Source organism: Protopterus annectens, chromosome 14.part0, assembly GCF_019279795.1.
Source record: "Protopterus annectens isolate FY-2018-M chromosome 14.part0, PAN1.0, whole genome shotgun sequence".
Lineage (NCBI taxonomy): Eukaryota > Metazoa > Chordata > Ceratodontiformes > Protopteridae > Protopterus > Protopterus annectens.
The window spans coordinates 324,037,329-324,064,828 of NC_056748.1; the positions used below are offsets into that span (position 1 = coordinate 324,037,329).

At 39.9% G+C, this 27,500-nt stretch overlaps 1 protein-coding gene across 1 annotated transcript in view; it reads right to left on the bottom strand.

The window, feature by feature from the left end:
• Positions 1-27,500, bottom strand: part of LOC122788659 — a 605,513-nt gene that overhangs the window by 255,821 nt on the left and 322,192 nt on the right. The window contains exon 3 of the mRNA XM_044055555.1: positions 11,222-11,305. Within this exon, the coding sequence (XP_043911490.1) occupies positions 11,222-11,254 (33 nt within the window). The 5' untranslated portion in view covers positions 11,255-11,305. The remainder of the gene's footprint in view (positions 1-11,221; positions 11,306-27,500) is intronic.

Below are 27,500 nucleotides of genomic sequence, written 5' to 3' on the forward strand. Positions count from 1 at the left end.
TTTCCTCCATATTTTTAAGAACTTCTGCCTTGTTGCCAAACAGGCGGTCCTGGTTTAAAGGAACATCCAGTAATTGCACTTTAACATGATCTGGCAAGGATTGCTCCTTAAGCCAAGCATGCCTTCTAAGTACAGACCCAGTTACAGCAGCCCTGCAAGATGCCTCTAGTGAATCAAAACCACATTGCAAAGTATGTTTTCCAACTTGTTCAGCTGAGTGCAGTAAATCCTGTAAATCCTTATTTTCAGCACAATCAGGAATCAACATCATTTTCTGTTTAAGTAATGCTGGAATCCAGTAATATGCTGCTGATACTTTAACATATGAAACTGGCAGTTTAAGGCCCTAATGGCCAAAGTTGCAGAAGTGCATACCTTCTTACCCCATCTATCCAGCACCCTGGAGTCTCTATCAGAGGGGGTAGGATTTTTGGCAACAGTAACTTTAATACCCTCGAGTCCTTGTGAAATGGTGTCAGGGTCCACAGTAGGATTTTTAAAAAGGAACTTGTGAGAGTCAGGGACCCTGTAATATCTGTCAGGTTTTCTGGGAGCAGGAGGTAAAGAGTCAGGGGCCAAGCTAGATTCCAAAAAGGCATCATCAACAATGTCTAGTACAGGAGGTATGGCTAAAAGCCTGTGCTGGGGCAGTAGTAAGAAATTCCTAAGCTTCTTTTTAGAATCAGAGAAATCCTGACCTTCCCAACGAAAATGCTACCTGAGAGTATGCAAGTTATCACCAAAAGAGAAATCCTCTGGGGGAGAAGCAGAGGGAATAGAGTCCTCAGCATCAGAATCCTCATAGGCAGATAAGGGTAACTCCTGGTCATCAGAGGAAACAGAAAATTCAGAATCCTGGTCAGAAGTATCATAAGCAAACTCAGTCCTAGGTCTCTTAGAGGGGGAAGGCTGGCTTCCCCTAATTAAAGTAATAAGGTCTTCAGCCATTCTTATCATTTGTTTTTTAGGCATAGAGGCCTGACCATGTGGTTTGGGTGTCAGTTTTCTAGGCATGGTACGAGTTTTAGGTCTTGAAGAAGAAGAAGATGGCATTGGTTTAATACGCAAGACAGTAGGCCTGAATACACCCTCAGAAGCCAGTACCTGCACAGCGGCTCTGGACCCATCCAAGGTAGAGACATCCGCAGGTTCCACAATTGAAGCATCTCGCGGTATACCGGACTCTGAATGGATCTCAGTAGAGGCCTGCGAATCTAAAGTAGCGAGTATCAGGGGCTGCGAAAGCACCTCACTGAGTACCGTTGAACTGGCCACTGGCTTAGGAGAAGCATTGTTGGCAGCTTTGGACCTAGGCGGCCTCTCTCTGTTTTTATCTTTGCATTTTTTCAGAATGTCAGTAGTCGGATGGCTTACCGAAGACATATCAGGATAATTGAACTGAGCACCAAAATATTTAGAAGTGAAAATATACCAACAATCGATAGTTCATGGTTTAAATAAGCCACAAAACCGACAGCGAGGTATGTCGTGGTCAGGGCCTAGGTAAGGAATACAGTACGAATGAAAATCTTTATGAGGTATTTGCTTTCCAGAAGTAATGTAATTATTTACTTTTACTGACATCGGATTAGAGCAAGAAAAAGTTTCCCCAATGGAGTACTTAGTTTTTAGTTGAAGACTTCAGTTCTGAAACTTGAAAATGAAAATTTCAGGAGTCGGACGACCGGTACTTGTGAACTATTTCTGCTTCGGGCACTGCACGGCAAGAAAGACTGGTGTAATGGTGTCAGCTGCATGTTTTATACCTCTGACAACCTGACATCACGGAAGAAGGGACAACAACCGATGCAGGTCCCAAGACTTTGTTAATCAAGCCGACTGAGGGCTACTGCAAGCAGATAACCCCAAATGTAATGACTGCAACAGTGAAACACGAAGAACATCCAGAATGCATAACCCGAGACAGACAGTTACTTAACAGAAATTGAGAAGGAAATGGCAGTGTGCTTTTCACAGTTGGATCATTCTACATAAAGACAGGGTAATTTAAAGCTCATTCAATTCTCCACTGTAACTACAAATGGTTTAATGTCAATATAGATTCTATGAGGCACTATAACAGTTGCAGCAATTTCCATCTACAGCACAGAGATGAAGCTAGGTCATCAGGCACCCTAAGCAGTTCGCAGAATGGTGCTCTCCCAACCCAAAGATCCAAAAACAGGGTGTCTTCCCAAAAAAAGGAACTTGCACTGTAAGCTGTAACTATAGCCAGCTCCTTGCTACAACTGTAACAAGCTGCTTCCTGCAGTAACTAAAACACTGAGCTCTGCAGATGCAGTACTATCATTCATTAAATAAGCTACAATATCTACCACAGTTTCTTATATGAATGCTGGAACTGCACTTACAACCCTTCTGCAACTGCTTAACATCTGGGGCAGTCACTCCCTTTGTCCCGTCCTAGTTATGGCTCTGCTACAACACTGAACAGTGGATGCACATTAAGTATTTTTAATGGCAACAAATGTATGCTAAGTTGAAAGTGCATGCTCTTATAAAGATTTTAGGCTGATCCAAAAATGCTGATCTTCTGATAAGGTTAGTGGTACATGAAGCACGCAGACCAAAAGTCTGACAAAATCTTTTGTTTAGGACAAACATGCTTACTGTTTCTTTTATGAAATAAAGCTCCTTGGTCTAATTTTTTTTGTCATACATGAATGACTGCTGGGGTACTATGTAGTGATGTTACCTGTTTCTATTCATACTATCAGAGTGGTTAATATTATATTATACTACTAAATTAAATATTAGCAACCATAAGCTTGACAGTCAGTGTTAAGAATAATAAATAAAGTTTGGGTATTAAATACTGCTACTTTTTTCCCTTGAAAGGTGTCAGCCTACTGATTTCAGGAGGACTACTACCTTTCTTTCTTTTATTCTTTTGCCTCTCTTTTTCCTTCTTGTTAATTAGAATAAATTTTTGCGTAGCATACTAAATGCTCAGAACATGTTTATTTTAAGCTACCCAACTAGCTTGCTGAGTTTAACTCATAGAATTGAACCTCAGCTGAGTATATTTTTCTGGCACTTCAGAGTTGTGTACTGGTAATTGTTGTTTGACTAATTTTATATCATTGCTGGCTGACTTCAGAGTTGGGCACTTTTATTTTTGCTTCACTGTATAGTTTTTCAGATCTCTGCTGAAGGTGTCCCCCCCTCTATTTCTCTTTGTCTTAAGTTGATATAACTGGTTTTACATCATGTGTGTTATCTGACCATCTCAAGGATTACTTGCATAAATTAGACCCTCTTAGTAAAAAAGTCTGCATATCATTGCTGGAGCCTTCCTGTGTCCTGACAGAGTGCTATTCAAACTATCTGGAGATATACAGAGCTGAGTATATTTTTCTGGCACTTCAGAGTTGTGTACTGGTAATTGTTGTTTGACTAATTTTATATCATCGCTGGCTGACTTCAGAGTTGTGCTCTGTTATTTTTGCTTCACTGTATAGTTTTTCAGATCTCTGCTGAAGGTGTTTTTCCCCTGCTCCCTCTATTTCTCTGTGTCTTAAGTTGGTATAACTGGTTTTACATCATGTGTGTTATCTGACCATCTCAAGGATTACTTGCATAAATTAAACCCTCTTAGTAAAAAAGTCCGCATATCACTGCTGGAGCCTTCCTGTGTCCTGACAGAGTGCTCTTCAAACTATCTGGAGATATACAGAGCTGAGTATATTTTTCTGGCACTTCAGAGTTGTGTACTGGTAATTGTTTTTTGACTAATTTTATATCATTGCTGGCTGACTTCAGAGTTGTGCTCTGTTATTTTTGCTTCACTGTATAGTTTTTCAGATCTCTGCTGAAGGTGTTTTTCCCCTGCTCCCTCTATTTCTCTGTGTCTTAAGTTGGTATAACTGGTTTTACATCATGTGTGTTATCTGACCATCTCAAGGATTACTTGCATAAATTAAACCCTCTTAGTAAAAAAGTCCGCATATCACTGCTGGAGCCTTCCTGTGTCCTGACAGAGTGCTCTTCAAACTATCTGGAGATATACAGAGCTGAGTATATTTTTCTGGCACTTCAGAGTTGTGTACTGGTAATTGTTTTTTGACTAATTTTATATCATTGCTGGCTGACTTCAGAGTTGTGCACTGTTATTTTTGCTTCACTGTATAGTTTTTCAGATCTCTGCTGAAGGTGTTGGTTTTTCCATACCCACCCTCCCTATTCCTGTGCTGTTGTTTAAATTTGGAGGCCTTTGCAATTGCCCGCCCCCACTGTAGATTTGATCTGGGACACTCCCCCCAGTCCCATCTCTTTACCTCATTCTACCTAACAGACTCCTTCTGCACTTGTTTTTAGTCATTTTTAATTTAATTGCATTTTTTTAAACTCTTTGGTCTAACATTGCTACATACTCAAGTGTGCTAGTTTGCACTGCATTTGAATTGTTTTGATTGCTGTTTTATCTACTTTTCTGTATGTATGTATATATATATATATATATATATATATATATATATATATATATATATATATATAAATACCTTTCCTGTAACTAGTGTAGTCCAGATTCAGATTTGCTGTATCAAGGACTGTATGTAAGCTTCTGAGCTCCCCCCCCCAATCTTTCTGTGTTGGAGGGAAGCCTTCTAGCTTATCAGTGGGAGTGGTAAGCACTAGGTAACCCATCTACCACATAAGGAGTGGTTCTGGCCCAGAAATTGTAGTTATTGGCCGTTTGGGCAGTTTTTCCATCTCTCTCAACTTTCTGATTTAAAAGCCCACATTTGCACTTGTTTCCCCCCTTTCCTGTAACTAGTTTAGTCCAGATACAGATTCTTAGTTTTAGCACTTGAATTTGCTTATTTGTGATCAGCACCTGTTCAGAACTTGTAAGCACTAAATAACCTACTAATTACTACAGCACTCAACCTTCCTCATTACCTAGAGGAAAACAGTTTTGGTACTTACTTTCCTCACTTGCTTAGAGAAAAACAGCTCTTGTACTCACTTTCCTCACTTATGTATATAAAAACAGTTTTTTAATTCAGGCATGTCCAAGGGTCAGCTCCCAGTGTTCTCTCCTGTCTATCTGATGAATCTGGACATCTTGGGGCAATGTAGCAATTGCCTCATGTACACAGACAACCCTCTCCTCCTACCACCCAACACTACAACCTGTGAGAGATGCACTTATCTGGCCAAACTGGAGGTAAAGCTCTCTCCAATCAAGACTGAACTTGACAGTCAAGAGGAGAAGGTAAACACTTACACCACACCACACTCATCACATAGTCTCACTAAATCTACACCACCAAATTCCACACATAGAAACACAAAACCATTCACGGAGGCTCGCAATAATAATCTGCTCAAGCAACAAAGACCTCCAAAGCAGAAATGCAAGCAACCTCCATCCCCCAACACAACCCAAATGACACATAGCCCGCAGACTCAGTGTGCCACTCAACCACAGCCAACAAGGCAAAACAACGTACCCATCACACTAGTCATAGGTGACTCTATAGTCAGGCACACTGATGTCCCACTCACCAGGCTAAACAAGGAGAAGTTTACTGTCAGCTGCCTGTCGGGTGCCAGGATCCGCCACATAACCCACGCACTCAGGTCACTCCACAACAAGTACAAATATGACTCTGTCATTGTCCATGTTGGTGTGAACGACCTGAGATGTACCTCCCTGGACTACATGAAAAGAGACATGGAAGAGCTCTCCAATCTTATAGCCCAGGCAGGTAAGACCCTATCCCTGAGTAGCATCCTGCCATCACCCAGAATGATGCCGCAGTACAAGGACAAAATGATTGATTTCAACAATTGGCTAAGCTTCTGGTGCCATTCTAAAGGGATCCAGTATCTGTCTGCCTGGGATGACATGGTCAAAGGACCATGATGCTTTGCCAGAGGTGGCCTGCACCTGTCACCCCTGGGATTCTGGATATTGGCTAAGGTTCTTGCCGCCCCTATAGTGCCTTTTTTAGGCAAGGTTCAAATGACAAATTCACCACTGTAACAGGAACAGGCAAGCAAAAACTGAGGGTGATGCTACTCAATGCTAGAAGTCTAAATCTCAAAATGCACTCACTTGAGGAACTCCTTAAAATGGAGAACATCGATATCTGTGCAGTGACTGAGACCTGGATCAAGGCTCCAGAGAGCACCCCTGTACTACCAGGCTATAACTCATACCACACTTTTCGGCCATGTAACCTGGACCGGAACACCAAAGGCGGAGGTGTGTCCATATTCATTAAGGATATCCACACCTCCAGGCTAGTTGCTCAGCATAATGCAGCCGAAGTTATCCAAGTGCAACTAACTCTGGGCAAAACTGCAATCCAAATTGTAGCTTGCTACAGATCCCCCACCATGCCCCAGGATTCCCACTCCTCTTTTCTTGATGTACTGCAAAATATTAGGGTTCAACCAAACACCCTAATAATGGGTGATTTCAACTACCCCACCATTAAGTGGGAAAACTACTCATGTACCAACGCATTCGCTCAACGATTTCTGGAATTCATAAACTCCAATGCCCTGGATCAACTTATCCACACCCCCACCAGGGTCAAAAATATCCTAGATCTAGTCATTACCAACATGAGTGACCGGTGTTCCACACCTGAAGTCAATGCCTCATTGGTCCGATCCGATCATAAGCTAATTACCCTAGATATCCACATCCTGCCCCCACCCCCCCATTAAGGAAACCATGGTAAAAAATTTCTCCAAAGCCAACTTCATGCTTCTTAAGACAGAAGTGGTGAACTTCAAGACATGCAGATGGACAATACAGTTACGACTACTCAATCCTACAAAATTGCACTTTATAAGCACTTACATGAGTGCATGGATCGTGCTATCCCAAACAGAACCAAGATGCTATCCTCCAAAAAAAGGAAGCCAATCTGGTGGTCCCCTGCCATAAACAAACTGTACAACAGAAGGAAGAAACTGTTGTAAAAGAGAGTAAAATCCCATGAGTGGAGGAGCTCCCTGGTCAGCCTCAGTAAGAAGCTGCAGCCACAAAGTATTCTATAGCTATGTCAAGAATCTCAATGGCAACACTCAGATCTGCTCTGAGTTACAGCACAATGGCACTAAATATACAGACCCAACTGATATTGCCAACATCCTGGCAGATAGGTTCAGTGCTAACTTTACCCCCCTCTCACCCCCTAAAGAGCCCACCTCTATACCAGAAGAATGCAAAGTTCCTGTAATCACAGCTGCACAGGTAAAAACCACACTCTCCAAAGCCAAGAACACAGCATCCATGGGACCAGACAACATCCCAGGCTGTGTTCTACACGAACTACAGAAGGAACTGGCACCCCACCTATGTACCATGTTCAATCATAGCCTCACCTCAGGCTTTGTGCCTGCTGAATTGCGCACAGCAGCGGTTATACCGCCCCATTAGCCTGACGAGCCTGGTCTGCAAGGCCATGGAACGTATCATCATGGAACTTATAAATAAAGACATTGGTAATCTCCAAACTCTGGACCCCACCCAGTTCGGGTTTGTAAAAGGCAGATCATGTCTCCTAAACCTGATAGACTTCTTTGAAGCAGTCACCAAAGCCGCAGACAAGGGTAAGGTGGTTCACACAGCCTATCTAGATCTTGCCAAGGCTTTCAACACCATCCCCCACTCTGGAAATATAGATAAATTCACTAAACTAGGTATAAATCCCTATGTCACAAGATGGGTTGCCAACTGGCTCACTGACAGAACCCACACTGTGAAAGTAGCAGACTCCAAATCAGACTTCAGACCAGTGATGAGTGGAGTACCACAGGGTTCAGTCCTGGATCCTCTCCTGGTTGGTATCTACTTCTCTGAAGTACAGGCTAACACAGAAGGTCTTTGGCTAACAAAGTTCGCAGATGACTGCAAACTAGGAGCCATAATCGAAACTCTTAATGATGTGGACATCCTACAAAAGGGCCTCACTGAGACAGATGCCTGGTGTCAAAGCCATGGCCTCAAGCTCAATGCCAAAAAGTGCATTGTTATCCCCTTTGGTAAAAACTCTGTACCCATGAACTACAACATAGGCGGTAGTATACTTAACACCGAAAGTGTGATAAGAGACCTTGGGACACAGGTGGACAGTAGTCTTTCCTTTGATAATCACATCGCCACAGTAGTCAGGAAATCCTTCTACATGGCACACCTCATCACAAAAGGGTTTTCATCCAGAAAAAAAGAGGTCATTGTTCCCCTCTACCCATCACTCATTAGACCCATTATAGAGTACAACACCCCTTTTGGTATGTACCTCACAAGACATCTACTACAACTGGAAAGGCCGCAGAAATATCTCACAAAGAGGATTACTGGCCTCAAACAGATGCCCTACGCAGACTGTCTCAAAATCTCCAGCTTTACTCGGTCGCATATCGCCTACTCAGAGGTGATCTCTGCCTAACATACAAAGCTATGTCAAACCCAGAGCTGTTGGACATGCTCCACTTAAAGAAATCCCAATCCCTCTGAGCTACATGCTTTAGGGACCTAAACCTTGTCATCACAATAAACAGAACATGCCGGAGGGATAGATTCCTGTCCCAGAGACTTCCCATATCCTGGAATAAACTACCTATCTATATCAAACAAAGCTCCTCATAAGCACTCTTCAAGAAAAATCTTGATGATTGGATGGGAAATAGGAAATTCACCCCGGGGATTACCTCTGTGGCTGTGCTCAACAGTGGCACAGGAAAATAATTTTCTTGTGTGGCAAAAACCAGGGTACCTTTTTGGCTGGGCTTGTACAGGCCCCAGGGCCGATAGCCTAGTACCTACCTATGAACCTATGAACTAGAGTTTTATACTTACTTGTGGCCATAATATACTTTCTGCTGTAACATCTGAGTTCTGCCAACTTTTAAGTGGATTAAACAGTGTCCCTGGTGTCTAGAGCATCCCTTCATACAGCTTTCATGCTGATAAACCTGTTGTTCTGTTAGCTCAATAGCCTAGTAACAACCTATGAACCAATGAACCTATAAACCTTTTAACAGTCACTGGTGTTAGCGTTCCCTCCTCCAGTGTAGCAAGATGTGCTTGTTAATCAATGGAAGTTTAGTAGTATGGCAGTCACATATACACACACACACACACACACACACACACACACACACACACACACACACAGACACACACACTTACCTGACATCACTTATACCTCTGCATATACTCATTAATGTAGGCACACACATACAAACACCCTCGACACTACCTGTCTACTAAACTCCCTACCACCTACCTCTAACTTTCTCTCACACATTGAAAGTAATGGGTGAATGTGAGATTTGGGCTAAGTTAATTAACATGGCTGATGGTAGTGATTTATTCAGCCAAGCAGGTGAATCACACCACTGAATAAATCACTGAAATAATTTCTAGAGAGAGATCACGACTTATTATTATTATTATTATTATTATTATTATTATATGCCTCTCGCTGGAAAGCCTCATTAGCATTTGTAGTAGGCCAGAGAGATAGCACACCAACTCTTTGAGGTAACTGTCGTAGGGCTGTAAAAAAATCAGTAAAGGCTATCGCCAGCAGTAAAAATGTCTAACCCCTGGTGACAACATTTCTGAATCCTAACCCCTGTGTTTTATGAAAGGCCACAAACTTTGTTATCTCATGGTTTCAGGCTAGGAACCAGAAATACATACACATATAGACAGTTGCTTTCACTTACCCAGATACTCTGCATCTCATTCTCAGATCTGTATCTTTTGATAAAGCATCTGAACTACACACACACACACACACACACACACACACACACATCCCTTTCACTGACACAGACACACTGCTGTCATTCCCAATCAATATCCTCATCATATGATAATGCATTTGGGCAGCAAGCTAAGATTTTTTTTCTCAGTCTGTTATTTTTTAAACTGTGGCTTTTACCCAATGAAAAAGAAATAATGCTCCTTTTCTAAGCCCAAGTGGCCATTAAAGCACCATGTTAAGCATCAGTGACTTATCAGACTGAAAAATTGAGTAGCTACTATAAAGCCTATGCTGGTTTACTGCCAAATCAACTAATTAAGCCATTCCACACTAACAGTTTTTTTCCCAAAATTATGTTATTACTATTATCCTTACAAGATGAGGCAACAACAAGCTGCTGTACCAAACAGGGTAGTTAACACTAATGACTCCAGATCTGCCTGCTTACAAACTGCAAAGTTTTCCAACTTGGAATGGGTTTCTGAGATGCTTTTCTTTTTTTTTTTTTTTACTGTGCCCCCTGCTGGCTGGCTGTAGAATGCAGAGGATGGTTAATACATCTTGGTATTAGAATAACAATGGGAAAATACAATCTTCTTTCAAATCAATGGGAAATGACTCACTGTGAAACTGAGACACGTAGTATTTGACCATTTTTTCTTACTTTTCTAAGGAATCATTTACCTAGCAGGCAAAGTACTCTTCTTCAGAACTTGTTAAGATTTGTAGGTTTAAGAAGGCAGAATGGTGACAGTGTATCAAGTGCCCTTATTTTTTTCCATATTCATTTCAAGAAACTGCTTCATATTTTTCCGCAAATTTGTCAAAGTACATGACAGGACATTTCTATACATGTTAGCCCAAAAGAGAACTTGATGTTTACATTTTTTTCAGCGAACTGTTTCTCTGCTAAAAGTTACATAAATTCATTTTAGCAGAGTTGACCTCTTCCTTGAGCCCATAGAGATTTCTTACATTCATTACACTTGAGTCAGAGCAAAGCTAATTTTTTAAAAAGATTTCTACATCCGTGCAGACAACCTTTTCCACAGATGCTGTAATTTGAAAATGCATTGTTTACAGACGTACTAGCAAAAGACAATATAAAAAAATGGGGAAAGCCTCCTGTATCCAAACAATATCTAGAGGTTTCTTTAAAGAAGGCACAGGTACGTACTGCAAGCAGGGTTAATAGAAATGTTCATTTCTGCAAATGCATTTAATGGCATAAAGCTTGCAAAAATGTTCTAACTTGAAGAAAAATGAAATAACACTGGCACTTAGAACTGTAACCCCAAAATACATACAAAACGTCACCTAACAGGGTTGAGTAAATCTTTGGAATATATTAAACCAGTGCAAGTACTACAGGCTTCAAGAAACTGCTGCATTTTTCTACCTCAAACCACAAACAGGATTAGGTCAATGTATTCTGAAATGGTCACTCACAGCGTACCCACCTTATTTCCTGCAGTGCTGTTATTATTCCCCATACTGATGCAAGCTCTTCACAATACACAGCAAATGGATATTAAGGGAGGAAACTGAAAAATAAAAAAAAAATAGTATATAAATAATAATTTGGTATATGGTCTTTGTCAATTATGTAGAAGTAACAGAATTTCTACTCAGCTTAAAACCACAAAATACAATTTAATGTTCTGGCACAGCTTCAGCTAAACCTGAAAAGTATTGTTCCGGTCCATGCCACTTAGATTATTGTAACAGAAAAAAATCCAGTGGAACGTTTCTGCTCATGACATTCTTCCAGTGTGTCATTCCAGTGACCTGATTTCTCCAAAGGGTCTAGAGCACTGCCAACCAGTTGGAATATCAACAGCTTTTAATTTAATTAATTTGCTTTGTACAGATAGCACTTAAAGACTCTCTCTCTCTCACCTGTTACAGTCTTTTAACAGGCTTATGGATTAAGGTCATTTTCTTTAAAATGACAAGGCCAATCAGACTATTTACTTCATCAGTGTTTTTTCATTCTGTCAAATGCAACTTTGCAGAATATTCTGCCTGAATCAGGAAATGCACTACATTAGGATTTTTCACAGTATTTTACAGCTGAGGATAGGGTGTTGTCTCTACTAAAGTTTGTCAAATAATCTGTGCCAAAATCTATGGTTTAGACAGGAAGTTGCATATAGGACTTTTCATACACAAAGCAAAGTGTATTGGCTTGTAGCCATGAAGTCATGAACAGCATAGGTCATAAAACAAACTAGGTGTTCCGTGGCATTCTCAACAGTGTAACTTAATATCTGCTGCTAGGGTTTAAACTGATGGAAATACAATGACTTTTACTGACACAAGGAAAGTGATAAAGTAAAATACTGAACTATAAACAGACTGCTCAGAACACACCACTATTCCAGCTAATTCTCATAAGGATTTCTCTCAGATGTGCAATTGTTTATTTACATACACTAAGACAGGTTTAGTAGTCCAAGACAGGCCTATTCCAGGCTCAGTACAAGAAAAAACAAATTTACAAACATGCATATAATCTTACTTATAATAATAAGCTCGTCAATCCAAGTATATGCCTAGCCCTTTTTCAAGGCTTTTATAGTCGTAGTACAATGAAGTGATGCTTTCAACACATCTCCAGATCATACTATTCTCAGTACTTTAACAATATCAAAATGTTTCACAACTAACAGTTCATTATTCCTTCTCGATAATTAAGCCAGTAGCCTAATCAATAAAACTTCCACAGGGGAAAAAAATATATATTTTTATTTTATTTATTATTTGTTGACCGAGAAAGTCCGACTAGGTTCCACAGATGCTGTTTTCAGCGGAGGCCCGGGGAGAAATGCTCCAGAAGCATGTCTTTAGAATGTGGGAGGAAACCGGAGTACCTGGAGGAAACCCACGTGAATGCAGGAAGAACATGCAAACTCCTCACAAAAGGCACCCCAGCCGAGAATTGAACCAGAGAACCTCTTGCTGTGAGGCGACAGCATTAACCGCTGCACCACTACTGCGCCGCCCAAAATATATATATATATATACGTACAGAGGCATAAGTAACAGAAGTATATATAGTGAGTTGAGGGCCCCACTTCTGTCATATGTGTACCACGTAGATATCTGCACAAAAAGCTTGCTAGCAAGTACTTTCCAGGTTGTATGTTTTCATTCATATTTTCTGAAATGCAAGTCTCAGTGGAAACATTTACCTGCTGTAATTTATTAAATAAGTTTTGCATTGCATGTAAAAGATTCACATAAAATGTAGATAATGCAGATTCTGAATAAAAAAAAAAAAGAAAGGCAGAGATACAAGATGACAACTTAACTATATCAGAACATTCTCTCTCCACTTCCAGCTTTTGCCAGGAAAACAAATAAACCAGTAAGTTAAACAAGATGAGATGATCAGAATTTATTTGTGGATATATACCAAAAAGGCAAATGCCCTATATGGAAACATCCATTTATTTACATGAGTCAGTCTGACCCTAGCTTTCCAGGAAAAAAAAGAATTTAATATTAAAAGAAAAACAGTATCGGGTAGCTTGGTGTTATAGGAGTTTTGGTGGGAACTACTATGGAGTCAGTGACTAGGTTTTGATTAGCAGCCTGGTAAATGGTGATCTAGTAAAAGAGGTGTGGGTGGTGGGAGAGGTTTAATATCAGGAGTAGTTTTGCTTTTGACAGTTATTCACTTGTGCCCTGTAATGAAAGTTGAAATTCACACTTCTTTACAGGAGCATATCCTCCCACACCATGCTGAAATCTATACCCCTTGTCAGACTTGTTACTAATATTTTAACTTCAGTTTTCCTGAATCTATAGAGTTGCAAGAATCTTCCAGTAAAAAGACACTCCAGTGTGTTCTTGTTTCCCCTGAAGAGACTTTTTCCCCTGGAAGTATGACTCTACCTCACTCCCCACCCCAAATTTAGAGTCATACATTGTAGAATTCATTATACAAAGGTAAAGGTTTGCATGTTTTTGTATATCTGGAATCCCCAGCTAAGTACATAATGTAACTTAGGGCCCTGGCATGTCAGCCATTCAGGCAGCATAGGGTGATAAAACCCTGACTATGGTCCAGCTGGCCTGGGTTTGAGTAGCCGCTTACATGACTGACGGAGTTGCAGGAAGAGATGGGTGTTCCCAGACTAGGAGAGGGTAGTCCTGTGAGAGTTCCCCACACAAAGATCCCTGGTGGAGGTTGGGGACATGAGAAGGGGCATGGTCCACGATGTGCTGCAGAGGTGGAGAGATCCATTAGCACGTCAATATTTTCTGCATCTCTTTAGTTACTTGTTATTTTTTTTATCTTTTTGGTTACTTGTTACCTTCTGCATCTTTTTGGTGACTATGTCCATCTTAGATGCCAACCCTCAGGATGAAATCAAAGGGACTGCAAGGAGGAGGGAAAGATGCAGTAGGGCATAATTTAGAAAAAAAACTCTGGGGGATGGTACAACAACCAGAACGCCGTCCGCAAGGACACCCTTAAGATCCATGCTGGCCCCAGAAATACAGAGGGATTTTAGGGGTAAAGAGATAGAAGGAAGACCCAGAGAAGGATGTGCACCACTGGGGTAAGGAGCCACAGGATGATGTCAGGGGACCAAAAGTAAATAAATAAATACATACATACATACATATATGCATACATACATAAATGAATATGGGCTCTGAAATGTGGTTCTGATAACTTTGTTAACATATTTCAAATAGTTAGACAGATATTGTCTTATACTGCTAGGTATTACCAATGCTCTTATATATCATTTCAGGCTAGAAAACTCTTTATATATTTGAACCGTACCATTATAATGTCTTTATGAAACAACAGCAAAAACAAATTATACTCTTTTCTCAAAAATGTGACATTTTGATATTAAGTTTTAGTATAAAATATGCACATTTTACTTGTTCTTACTGGTATGTTCATATAAGAGATCGAATTTAGTTCTATTCTATTAAATATGGCCCCTACACACACACACACACACACACACACACACACACACACACACACACACACACACACACACACACACACACACACACACACACAAGCATTCAGTTGCTCCCTGCAGCAGCATCTTAGTGTGAAGTCACCTTCTCTTCATTGAAGAGAGGAACAAAAGAAGAGATACTGAAAGTATACCTCACCAAAGACGACCACTGTTACTGAGCTGCAGGACTGCAGCTGCTCCAAATTCTCCTCAGTCTTTAAAAAGTAAAAAGGAGTGAGGGGTGCTCTGCTGAGAGGAAAGTTAGACTAAAGATAGTGAGGGAGGATGTAGAGATTAAATTGGTTGTCCAAGATGACAATAGGGCTCACAGGTTCAATTTTCAAGTTTTCAGCATGATGTGTGTGTGTGTGTGTGTGTGTGTGTGTGTGTGTATATATATATATATATATATATATATATATATATATATATATATATATATATATATATATGTGTGTGTGTGTGTGTGTGTGTGTGTGTGTGTTTGTGTGTGTGTGTTTACTCTAAGTAACTGCAGATGAATACTGATGGAAACCAAGCAGAATACCTTCATTAATTGGTACAATCATCAAAACTAAAAAATGTAAAAACAGTGATTTAAATTTCAACAAACCCATTACATTTGTGATCTCTAAAAAACTCTTACCCTTTGCTTTTACATGGGTTGGGAGGCACAGCCCACCAAACACCCCAACATGGGTGGGGGGTTACCACCATACTCACAGATTTTAAATAAATTCCAAGGTTGTATAACTGCAAAGGAAGGGAAAAACTACTGACTTATACTGCAGTTGACCTCCTGAAGTTCAACTGTGATATAAATGGACCACCCTCACCACAAACGAGATTTCTCACAAAACCTGAGTTCACCAATGAAACTAATGGAATATATATATATATATATATATATATATATATATATATATATGTGTGTGTGTGTGTGTGTGTGTGTGTGTGTGTGTGTGCGTGTATATGACTATATTATGAACTGTTGAAAATACAAAATGTTAAATCCTAACCACTGACACATTTCAGTTGACATCTGTTGAAACTACATTAAAATAAAAACGCAGCATTTGATTGCCCCACACTATACCCCCTGCTTCTTATATATACTAACTGAGATAGCACAACAGTGGATAAAACAGAAGACTCCCTCTTCCTCTTCTTCAATAATAATAGACCAGTGGAAACCTTGTACATTTGACTTCTGATTCATTCAAAATATTCATCAGTTCACACTTTGACATAAAAACAATTGAGTAAACTATCTAAAATTACACATAAACACATATACCCATACTCGGATAAAAGTGCAATCACATGTACATGCACACACATTCACACTTACAAGCACATACATGTATGTGACATATGTGCATGTATGCATACAGGTATTATACATTTGTATATATATATATATATATATGTGTGTGTGTATATATATATATATATATATATATATATATATATATATATATATACAGGTTCATAGGTTCATAGGTAGGTACTAGGCTATCGGTCCAAGGGCCTACGTAAGCCTAGCCAGCAAGGTACCATAGCTTACGCCACCCAAGAAAGTTATTTTCCTGTGCCACTGTCCAGCAGAGACACAGAAATGATCCCCAGGGTGTATTTCCTATTTCCCATCCACTCATTAAGATTTTTCTTGAAGAGTGTTAATGAAGAACTTTGCTTGACATAAATGGGTAGCTAGTTCCAGAGTATATGAAGAAATCTATCCCTCCAGAGTGTCCTGTTTATTGTGGTGACAAGGTTTAGGTCCCTAGAGTGTGTAGCTTGGTGGGATTGGGATTTCTTTAGGTGTAGCATGTCCAACAGCTCTGGGTTTGACATAGCCTTGTATGTTAGGCAGAGATCACCTCGGAGTAGGCGATATGCTATGGAGTAAAGCTGGAGTTTTCTGAGGCGGACAGTGTAGGGCATTTGTTTGAGGCCAGTAATCCTCTTTGTGAGGTACTTCTGTGGCCTTTCCAGCTGCTGAAGATGTCTTGTGAGGTACATTCCAAGAGGGGCATTGTATTCTATAATGGGTCTAATGAGTGACAAGTAGAGGGGAACAATGACCTCTTTTTTCCTGGATGAGAATCCTTTTATGATGAGGTGTGCCACGTAGAAGGACTTCCTGACTACTGTGGCGATGTGACTATCAAAGGAGAGACTACTGTCCACCTGGGTCCCAAGGTCTCTTATCACGCATTCGGTGTTAAGTAGATTGCTGCCTATGTGGTAGTTCATGGGTACAGAGTTATAGATATAGATATAGTTATAGATATATATATATATATATATATATATATATATATATACAGAGAGAGACTGTTTTAAAAAGATGCTACCAAATAACATCTTCTAATTCTAATTCTAAGAGGAAGCATAGTCCCTAATCTTGGAATGTATTGTGTAATTCCATTTTGCATACTTTTTTCTTCTTCTTTTTTATCTTTTTTTTGGTCCCTCTGCCTGCCAAACATTTACTCTACTCCATACTGAAACTGTACTAATTTGTTCCTCATCTCTTGGACAAGACTCCATTGTGGTACAGCCATCACACAACTTGTCCACAAAAAGAAAGTCGCTGTAAACACCAAAAAACTCACAAAACAGCAGACCAGTCCAGTAAACTCCACCACTCGATAGTAAACAGCTCACAATGAGGCACCACAAATCCAAGACAAATTTATCATACAACTTGCCTTGATAGAAATTTTCTATTTTCTGGCCGTAACCCTCCCTCCCACCCCATCACTAGGTCATGTATATGGGCCTTCCCTCCCTGCCTCCCTATCACTGGGTCATGTACATGGGCTCCCCCTCCCTCCGCATCACTAGGTCATGTTCATGGGCCCTCCCTCCCTCCCCATCACTAGGTCATGTTCATGGGCTCTTCCTCCCTCCGCATCACTAGGTCATGTCCATGGGCCCTCCCTCCCTCCCTCCTCATCACTTGGTCATGTTCATGGGCCCTCCCTCTCTCCCCATCACTAAGTCATATACATGGGCACTCACTCCTTCCCCATCCCTAGATCATGTACATGGGTGATCACTGTTTACTGCTAACATATTACATTCACAATTTTACCTTTTATTATTTAATGTAAGTAAATAGTGCTTTATTATTGTTTTCATCCTCTGAGATCAGGTTGTATTAATAATTAAATAAGGACAAATTATTAAGAAAAGCAAGTAGTTTCTGTTCTTTATTTAACTGACCAAGGATCAAACATGCTGCCTTCCATGGTCCTCAGGAATCTGGCCAATGTTCTGGTTGATCTCTCGAAAAATTAGATTACTGACTAGTGAAGAAGAGAATGAGGGGCGAATGAGATGGACTTATAGAATGCCTTTCAAAAGACGGGAAGGGGTCATCTGTCAGAAAAAAGAGCACTATGGGAAGTGGAGATACAGGCAGAGGACTACTCACTGCATGTGAGAAACTACTTGATGGAGGCGGTCACAGACTCATGGAGTAGAGTACTGCAAAAGTGATGAAGAAGGGCAGTGGACACGTAGAGAATGAGGGTGAAGGGAGGACTGGAAGAGAGGTATGATGTTTAATGCCTGCAGTCTTTAAACAAATGTAATGCAATTTACTGAATATGTTTTTGGTGTACAACAGCTACAGTGTGATGAACAAGGCAAAAACATCAGTATGGAAAGCTGGCAATGGCGTAACTGAAACAGACATTCTCTACTGTGAGCTTATAAAAGCAATAATGCCAAGAGATGACACATTCCTGATTGGCTTATGGAGCGAAAGGTCTAAAGAAACTGGGAGCCCAATGCAAGCTCCTCAGGATGACCACTGAGATAACTTCCTGTTTATTCCACATACGTTAAAACATCTAAATGAAATTCAGCGCTAATATATATAGCTACCTGAGAAACACGATGTATATTTTCTGTCAGCAAAAAATAAGTACATAACAGTGGTTACAGCTGGCTCTGTAGTACAGATTAAAGGCACTATGACTACAACACTGGTTACCGAATTCAAGTACTGGACCAAGGTCTTGTAGAACGTGACCAGAGAAAGTGAAAGGAAATGGTCAGTGCCAGCTTCTTCATCTCACATGGAGAGAATTGTGATGAGATTTGTGTAGGAGGATTAAGGCACGTATTCTGGTGGAGGTCAAAGGAACAAGCAAAGGGAATAGGCTTTCATAATTAAAAGATCCCTTAATAAGGAGATCCCAGATTAGTACACCATAGTAATAGATTGTGCAGATGTGTATGTGCAAAGAAATGTGAATGGTGTGTACAGAGATCAGCACAGTTCACAATGCATGCTACAACCCAAACTCATCGAGTGCAGGGGCATCAGTTACATATAATAACCTTCAACAGCCATATAACATGGCCATCTGTCCACTACTTCTTGTGTGCCATTACCTGCAAAACAGTTTGTTCTTACCAATAAGATATCTTCCACACACAGAAAAAGGAGCCATCCCCTCACCACCACCACCACACATCACTCTATGTACTTTGGGACAGGTAAGAAAATAGATTGTTCAGGTGCTAAGAGGGAACAATGGTCAAAGGATTGGAGGGTGACAAAATTACAATGTTTACTGAAGGAAAATGGAACAGACAGATGCAAAAAATGTCTATATGATTATGAACACCCTTTAGATGTTTCTATTACAATAAATTGCTTCAAACTGTTAAAAAAATCCTACCAGGGAATGGAACATACTACACATTGTTTATGTTCCTAAAGAAGTTACTGTTACTTCAAGTCAAGTTTTAGCATCATTTACTGCAGTGATCATGGGGTTATAAAGGTTAATTTGTTGCAGGATAATTCTTCCAAACTGAAATCTAAACAAGTGCACAGAAAGTTAATTACAGATTATATGGAAGCAAAATAGTCACCATGTAAAACTAACTAGTGATGTGTTGAGTGGAAAATCTGCAGATGGAATGTGGTAAATTTTGAAAGAGAAATTGCTTGAGTGCAAAAAAAAAAAAAAAATGTTTAACATCGGGATCTTGGCAAAACATGTCAGACATCAGGGGTACATATTTCCATAAGAACAAGATACCTGATTAAGATCAGAGACAAAATATATTAGAAATGGAAGAGAGGTCAAACTACAAATTTGAAAACTGAAATAAACAAGCTAGACAAACAAATTAAGCATAGTGCCAGACAACATCAAGAAAATTTTGAAGAAAATTTATACAGAGATATTGAGCATAATAGGAAATGTTTTTACAGATACATAAGATGGGGAAGTAGTAAAGACGTACAAATTGATAAACTGGGTTCAGATTCTAAAATTTATTCTTAGACAAAACAGATTATTGATATATTTACAAAATCTTATGCAAAACATTTTGGCTCCACAAAGGGGGTGATAAATTTCCCAGTGACATCCAGATAACCTCAGATACTGGAATTAGATTAGATTGAAAAAGAACTGCACAAACTGGATCCAAGCAAAGCACAGGAAGGAGATGAAATTAGTAATAATGACCTGAGAACACTTCAGCAAGAACTTACAGTACAATTATACCTATTACACAATGACCCCCCCATTAATATTCCAATACGTGCATGCTGATTGGTCAGGGTGCCCGATGTAAATCAGACTTATACTAATGGAAAAAGGTCCAGTCACCCGGACTTTTTCCATTAGCATAAGTCTTTTTTTCTTTTTATGTTGGACAGCAACAGAGAACGGAAAAGCTCCGTTGCTGTTATCTCGCTATGTTAAATGAGTTTAACATAGTGAGATATCTTAAAAAAGCAAAACTCTTCTAACATAGAGAGACAGCTTTAAAAAAAGCAATGGAGAAAGGAAGATTTCCATTGCATTTTTTTAAGCTATCTCGCTATGTTAAACTCTTTTAACATAGCGAGACACCTTTTAAAATACAATGGAGATCTTCCTTTCTCCGTTGCTTCAACACACAGCTCTGATGTACTGCGTAACCATACGCATCCGCAATACATCAGAACTGCCGCAGAATACTGAACAGCTGCGGAAGGTCAGCAAGGAGGCATTGTACAATGCCATTATTTAAGAAAAGTAAGTATTTTTTTTCTTAAATAATGTCATTGTATAATAGTAATAACCCACTTCTGGGTGTGGGTAATGCTGGATTTACCCACGGTTGTCTTTGTTTGACAACTCGGGCTTCGCCCATGTGACCAAACCACACCAACCATGGGTAAATCCAGCATTACCCACACCCACGCGTGGGTTATTGTTTAATTATTCACTAGGTCATATAAATATGGGGAGTTTCCTCAAGATTGGAAACATGCACTTATGAAACCTGTCTTTAAGGTAAAGGGGAGTAGGACAAACCCAGAGTCATACAGATCCTTAAGTCTAATTTCATGTTGTGGAAAAATAATGCAGAAAGTAATATTGGATAAGTTATTGTCTGAAATGATTAGGTTGAGACTTGAAACCATATATCAGCATGCATATGTTGAAACTAGATCTATTACCACCGGTAGCATGATATTCTATAACAATATAATAACAGCTATGAATGAAAAATTGTGCTAGGTGTAATTTATATAGATTTAACTTCAGCATTTGACATGGTCATACACAAAACACTGATCAATAAATTAGAACAACTAGGTATTGATGTACTCTTGATAAGATGGACAGCTGTATGGCTTACAAATAGGAAATAGGAAGTATCAATACAGCAACTGAACAGTTGAAAATTCTTGGTTCCAGTCAGGGTGTCCCACAGGGCTCTGTCCTAGGCCCTTGCTTGCTTAGATTGTGTCTTTCAGACCTAACTTTTTCATCAGAGGTGCTCTACAGTCTATATGCAGATGACCTGAAATTGGGTAAACTGATTACATGTGTTACATATAAGGCATGTTTGCAAAAAAACTTGACTAAATTGACCATTTGGGCACAGGAGAATAATACGCTGAAAAATACATAAAAAAATTAAGCATGTGAGATTTGAGAGACATAAATTGAAAGGTGAATATTTAATACAGCAGACAGTGATTGAAACTGTAGACTCATTTAAGGATCTGGGTATATGGCTAGTTCCAGCTATGAGTTTTTCTAATCACATCAACCAATTGGTTAATGATAATTTTAGAACTATAGGTTGTATAACAGATTTATAAAGTCTAGGAAATCAGAAACAATGACGTCATTGTTTGTTAGTTACATTAGATCCAAACGAGTATGGAATAACAATATGGAAACCTTATAAGAAAACAAGCATGAGTAAATTAGAAAGAGTACAGTGGAAACATACCAAGGGCATCCATGGATGTGAACATTTAAGTTATTATGAAAGACTAAAATATCAGAACTTGTACACTGTCTCACAGATATCTAAGAGAAGATCTTATTCAGGTATATGGGGCATTTAGAGACAACTATCTCTGGGAATGTTTGGGGTTATCAAAATGTAGTAGGGAATTATCAGACAACCTATGTAGAAGATTTTATAGGAATGAGAGGTGTACTACTTGGTTCTCAGAGAGAGCAGCTGATAAATGGAACAGACTATCAAACTGCATTAAAGCAAGTATCAGTTTAGATATTTTTAAGAACAGCCTGGACACTTACTATGGGAGCAAGTGTTTTGGTATATTGGCAAGCTAGAAGGGCATTAATGCCCATGTTTGAAATATTTGTATATATGTATGTATCAGTGTGCTTTTCACAACTTCTCTCTGAAATATAAGATCAGGATTGGAGTTCCATCCTTATCACTAGCATGACTTAGTCAACCCGGAAACAGAAACATTATCAGGCTATCTGTCCCCTTCCCTTTTGCAAACAATGCTGTGCTCTGGTGTGCTGTTCCTGCTCCCTTCTACAGATATTTTTGCCATGTGTTGCTAAAATCTCTGCTTACAGAAAGGCACTAAGCTAGTTTGCTTCATGTAAATACAACCTGTGTTATTTATTTAAATAATTTCCCTTTAGATGCCATTTCCATCAGCATACAGGTCAGTACATTCATTTTTGTTTTTATCTTCAGGAAGCATAGCTACCTTTAGTTTTCCCTTCCTTCTTCTTCTGGCCTAGCACAATTTTCACTTTCCTCTCAGTTTTACAGGGGATTTGCTGTTCCATATTGTGTGCTCAAGATATTTTCTGCAGTTCACTTTATAGGTATTGTTCTAGTGCTGTACATCTTATCTTTAAGTTTGGGTCTTTATAGCTGTTTACAGTGTTAGTGTTAATATATAGTTTGTTGGAAATATAGTTGTTATTTTTGTACTGTGTACAGCGTTGATATTTTGCTAACTGAATGTTCTTGCAGCATGAAGAAAAAAATGGGCAAAATATTTAAAAAGTGAAAATGTGGGATCAGCATCCTCCTTCCCACATGATAAATGTTCTTAATGTCTTAAAATGTTTGGAGTAGCTTACTTCTCCAAACCCTTTGAGGTTTTTGCCTTCCATCCTGAAAGAAAGCCATAACTAACCTGAGACAGAAATGTTGAAAGCTATCCCTGCCCCAGAGGTGGCTACAGCTTCTCCAAACACCCCAGTTCCTTCCACCTCTTAAACCTTCTGGGGTAAAAGAAAGCCTGCTCCTTGGGAATCCTGAAGCTACATCCCTATGAAACTTAGAATAAGGGGGGGGTCTCTACCTCCTAGGTTATTTTACTTCGCTTGCACTAGATTATTTTAAGATGTGAAATGCAGCATGTGTGTTTTCAGGTCTTTTTCGCCCACTAAGATCAGGTGACTCAAGCACTGTCCTTGCATATGTTTTTGGTGCTGCACCTTCTGTATCTTTACTAGGTCCTGTTCAGGTCTCAGTCCTCATTAGAGAGCAGTCAACACTTTGATATCAGATCCAACATCTGTGTATATGTCGTCATCAACTGATCTCTGCCTCAGGAATACAGCCTTCAACCTTGAATTTCCTGATGCTGACAGTGTTGTTGGCAATGGCATTCTCAACTTCAAGGCCCATGTTGACAGGGTAGCATTCTGTATCAGTATCAATGAACAAACTCTTTTGGTTGCACTCAGCACTGTCCCCAATCAAGGCCATCTATCTCATCCATAAGGTAGACCTTCTGTCAGTCAGCATCAATGTCCACTACATCAACAGCAAAGTTAACTGGGATTTCAGTAGTTAGGGTCAGGGTTGATCCAGTCTTCATTCTCTTAATGCAAAGCAAAGTCCATGAGGTGCAGTCAGTCATGGCGTTTGACTGTTACTCATCAGATGAGCTTTATGCTGATTCCAGTTTAGGTGATACAGGCTTCTCTTTATGCACACCCCACCAACACAGACTTTGAACATAGTCTCCAGCTTGGGTCCTCATGAGCCTACATCAATGGCCATCCACCGCCCATCTCATCAGAAGAATGTTGCTTGAGTGGCTTCCTTCAGGAATCAAAGACTTGTTTAGACAACCCAACTCTTTGTCCTCTTTGGAATTTTCTCCTCTGAGGCCAGGTAGGAAGGCCAGGTGTAAAAAGAAACACCCAGACTCACCCTTCTAAGTCCTCTACCCCAGACATAAATGAGTGAAGAAGATGAATTCCCTGATTCCTGTCAGATTATCCCAAGTTCAGAGAAATACTTAAAATGATAACAGCTAAATTGACTAAACCCCAGGAAACCTCTCACTCCCTCACCATCTGAACTTATACTGGAGAAGGCATTCCAGTCAACCAATTTATCCTCTCGGATGGTTCTCCAAGATGACAAGATGGTTCATCTGATGGCAAAACCAGCATCTAAGGAACCCTAGTGTGATGTGTCCCATAAAAAAAGAGGTCAAACTGGATCCTCTAGTCTACAAAAGAATTCAAAGAACTGGCTATATCTCCAAAGATGGGCTCTATTGGGTTAGTGGCTATTTTGAAGAAGGCTCATACACCACATACCTGGCCACCCATCTGCTGAACAAAAAGTCTCACAGCTTAGACAGGGTTAGAAGTGAGGTCTGGGGCAGTAAACTATATATTCTGAGAATCTAGAGAGACACGTACCCTGAAAATTTCCCAAGACTCTGAAAGGTCTGCCAAATATGGACGTCAAAGAGGTACTTCAGCTCCAAACGTCAACCATGTGCTCAAACTCAAATATGGGCATGCACCTGGCCCACAATACTGTAGATGGCACAGTGACAGTGGCATGTGCTGGAATAGCAATCAAAAGCCATGACTGGCTGCACCTCATGGACTTTGCCAAGGAACCCAAGTGCAACAAACGTTCCCTTTGATGAAACACTGGTTTTCAGACAGGCAGTAAAACCCATAGTGCAGAAACAAAAATAAGAAGAGAAAACCCTCTTTCTGTTCAGTTAAAGTTCTAACATCCACAAAACATGTTCTCTAGGACACAGCAGAGTCCACACCAGCTATGAATTTGATGGGTAATTTGACAAGAGGTTCTGAAAGATGCTGCAAAAGTCAAGGTAGTTTTCAGAATGGTCAAAAACCTAAATGTTATCATAATCATCAGAGTATGAGGGATGCCATCATCCTCCAGCTCAGGACCCACATCTATTCCTTGAAGGCTTGCCTTACTGTCCTTTACTTGTCCATGTGACTGGCAATTTCAAGGGAAAAGTGGATTGGAACCATCATTTCCAGAGGCTACACTATACCCTTCATTTTTCTTCCCAGTCTGCAATCAATTCTTCTGCATGTTTCACCTCATCAAAAGGCTAGGTAAAATGAAGGCCTTAAGCTTCATGCAAAAAACAGTAAACTAAAAGGGCCCAACAAATCAGCAAGGGGAAGGATTTTACTCCAGGTTCTTTCTGGTACCCAGACATGAAAGTCGTGAATCTATTCTGAATTTGAGTGTCTTAAATCAGCTCATTATAAAAGAGTCCTTCCATATGGCCATAGTGCAATTCATCCTTCTCCATCTGCAAGAAGAAAATTAGATGCCCTCTTTGGATCGCCAGGACACCTACCTGCATACCAAGATAGCAAAGGAATCCCAGAGGTTTCTATGATTCCTCACAGTTTCAGTTTTGGAATCTTCCATTTGGCTTCACCTTGGCCATAGGGATGTTCACCAAATGCACAGCAGTTTTGAAAATGCATCTCAGGCTGCAGTTGAATTGAATTTTCTTGTACCTAGATGACCAGCTCCTAGTGGCTCTCTTGATGGTCAGTTTTATACTCTCCAGGATCTATCTCCTCTCACTGTTTCAGTCTTTAGGGATTACAGTGAATACTGCAAAGTCCCAGATGATGCCCACACAGTCCATCACATTCAATGGATGCAAGATGAATACCCTGGCTTATCAAGTATTTCCTCCTTCACTTTGCTGTCACTCATATTCTGATGAACAGGTTAGCTCCTGAAGCTCTCTGCCTCATGGTTCAGGATATCATGGTGGCCTCCACTTATATTGTGCTCAATGCCCATTACCACATCAGAGTTTTGTAGTGGACTGTTCCAGTGCACTGGAGACAGTTGTTGGATCGTCTTCATTCTTCAATCAAAATCACTCAGAAGTACAAAGATCATGTCAAGTAATGGGTCTGCAAGTCCAACCAGTCTCTGAGCAGACCCTTTCAAGTCCCCTTGCCCATTTGTGATGGTCACCATGAACAACTTTGCTTTAGAGTGGGGTGGGTGCATCTGTAGGAGCAGACAGTTCATGGGATGTTGGTGCAGGCAAAGGCCTCATTACAGATCAATCTTCTGAAATTAAAGGCAGTTCTTCTCACCTTGTACGAGTTTCAAGAATACCACCCCAAAAATGACATTGTTAGCCACACCAACAATATGACTGCATTATGGTATTTCAACAAACAAGGGAGAATACAGTTCTGCCCCTTTTGTCAGGAGGCCATGAGAATTTGGGAACAGGCCTTTGTAACCAATTCCACCAGTTCCTATCACAGAGGTTGGTTCACAGGTAAGAGTCAGGCAGTAAGTCTGCAGACAAAGCCTAGCCTTTAACCCATATTCAAAATTTCCCTCCAGTCTCAATAAGGTCAACATAAGACAGACCGGGGAAGAATATGAAGATGCCCATCCAATTATCTAGATTTACTTTGAAGATCACAAGGGTGCTACACTGCTTGACTGTAGTAGAAGTTTGTCCCAAATGTGGGGGATACATTGGATATGAAGTTATCCTGCAAGTATATTTTATTTACTTGTTGTTGAAGGTTTAGATCATTTAACTGATACTTGAGGGACAAATTTTCTGTGAAAGAATAAGAGGATAATGAAGGTAGGATCTTTCATGGCTTGAAAATCTACACATAGATTGCCATGGAGTAGTCTATAAGAGATCAAACATAGGGAGAAGGCAACCGGTCTGTCCAGATAACTGAAGGTCTTTGGGCCACTAATCATTTTAGCTAGAATCCCTGAAGTCTCTTAAGTTCAGTGATATGTTTTGATAAATGCATACCCAGAAAGGGCATTCTATTCAGTAGCAGGCTTGTTAAGAGTTGTACAAAGGAATTAAGAATTATTTGGGTCTAGAGGGTATGGGTTTGGAAAATAGATGTGCCATACAGAAATGTTTTTGCATTACAAAAATAACACGATGAAAAGATTAAGAATTATCAACAATCTCTTAAAGACCGGTTAGTTTTGTCAATATAGAAACATACTGATGATCAGTTTGTACACCCAGATAAAGAGTGTGCATATAATATTAGACTTTATGCTGATTGTGGTAGTTCAAATGTGGTATATTGTGCCTCCTGGGATATCTGGAAATGTTTCTATATTGGTAAAACTAACCGGTCTTTAAGAGATCGGATTAGAG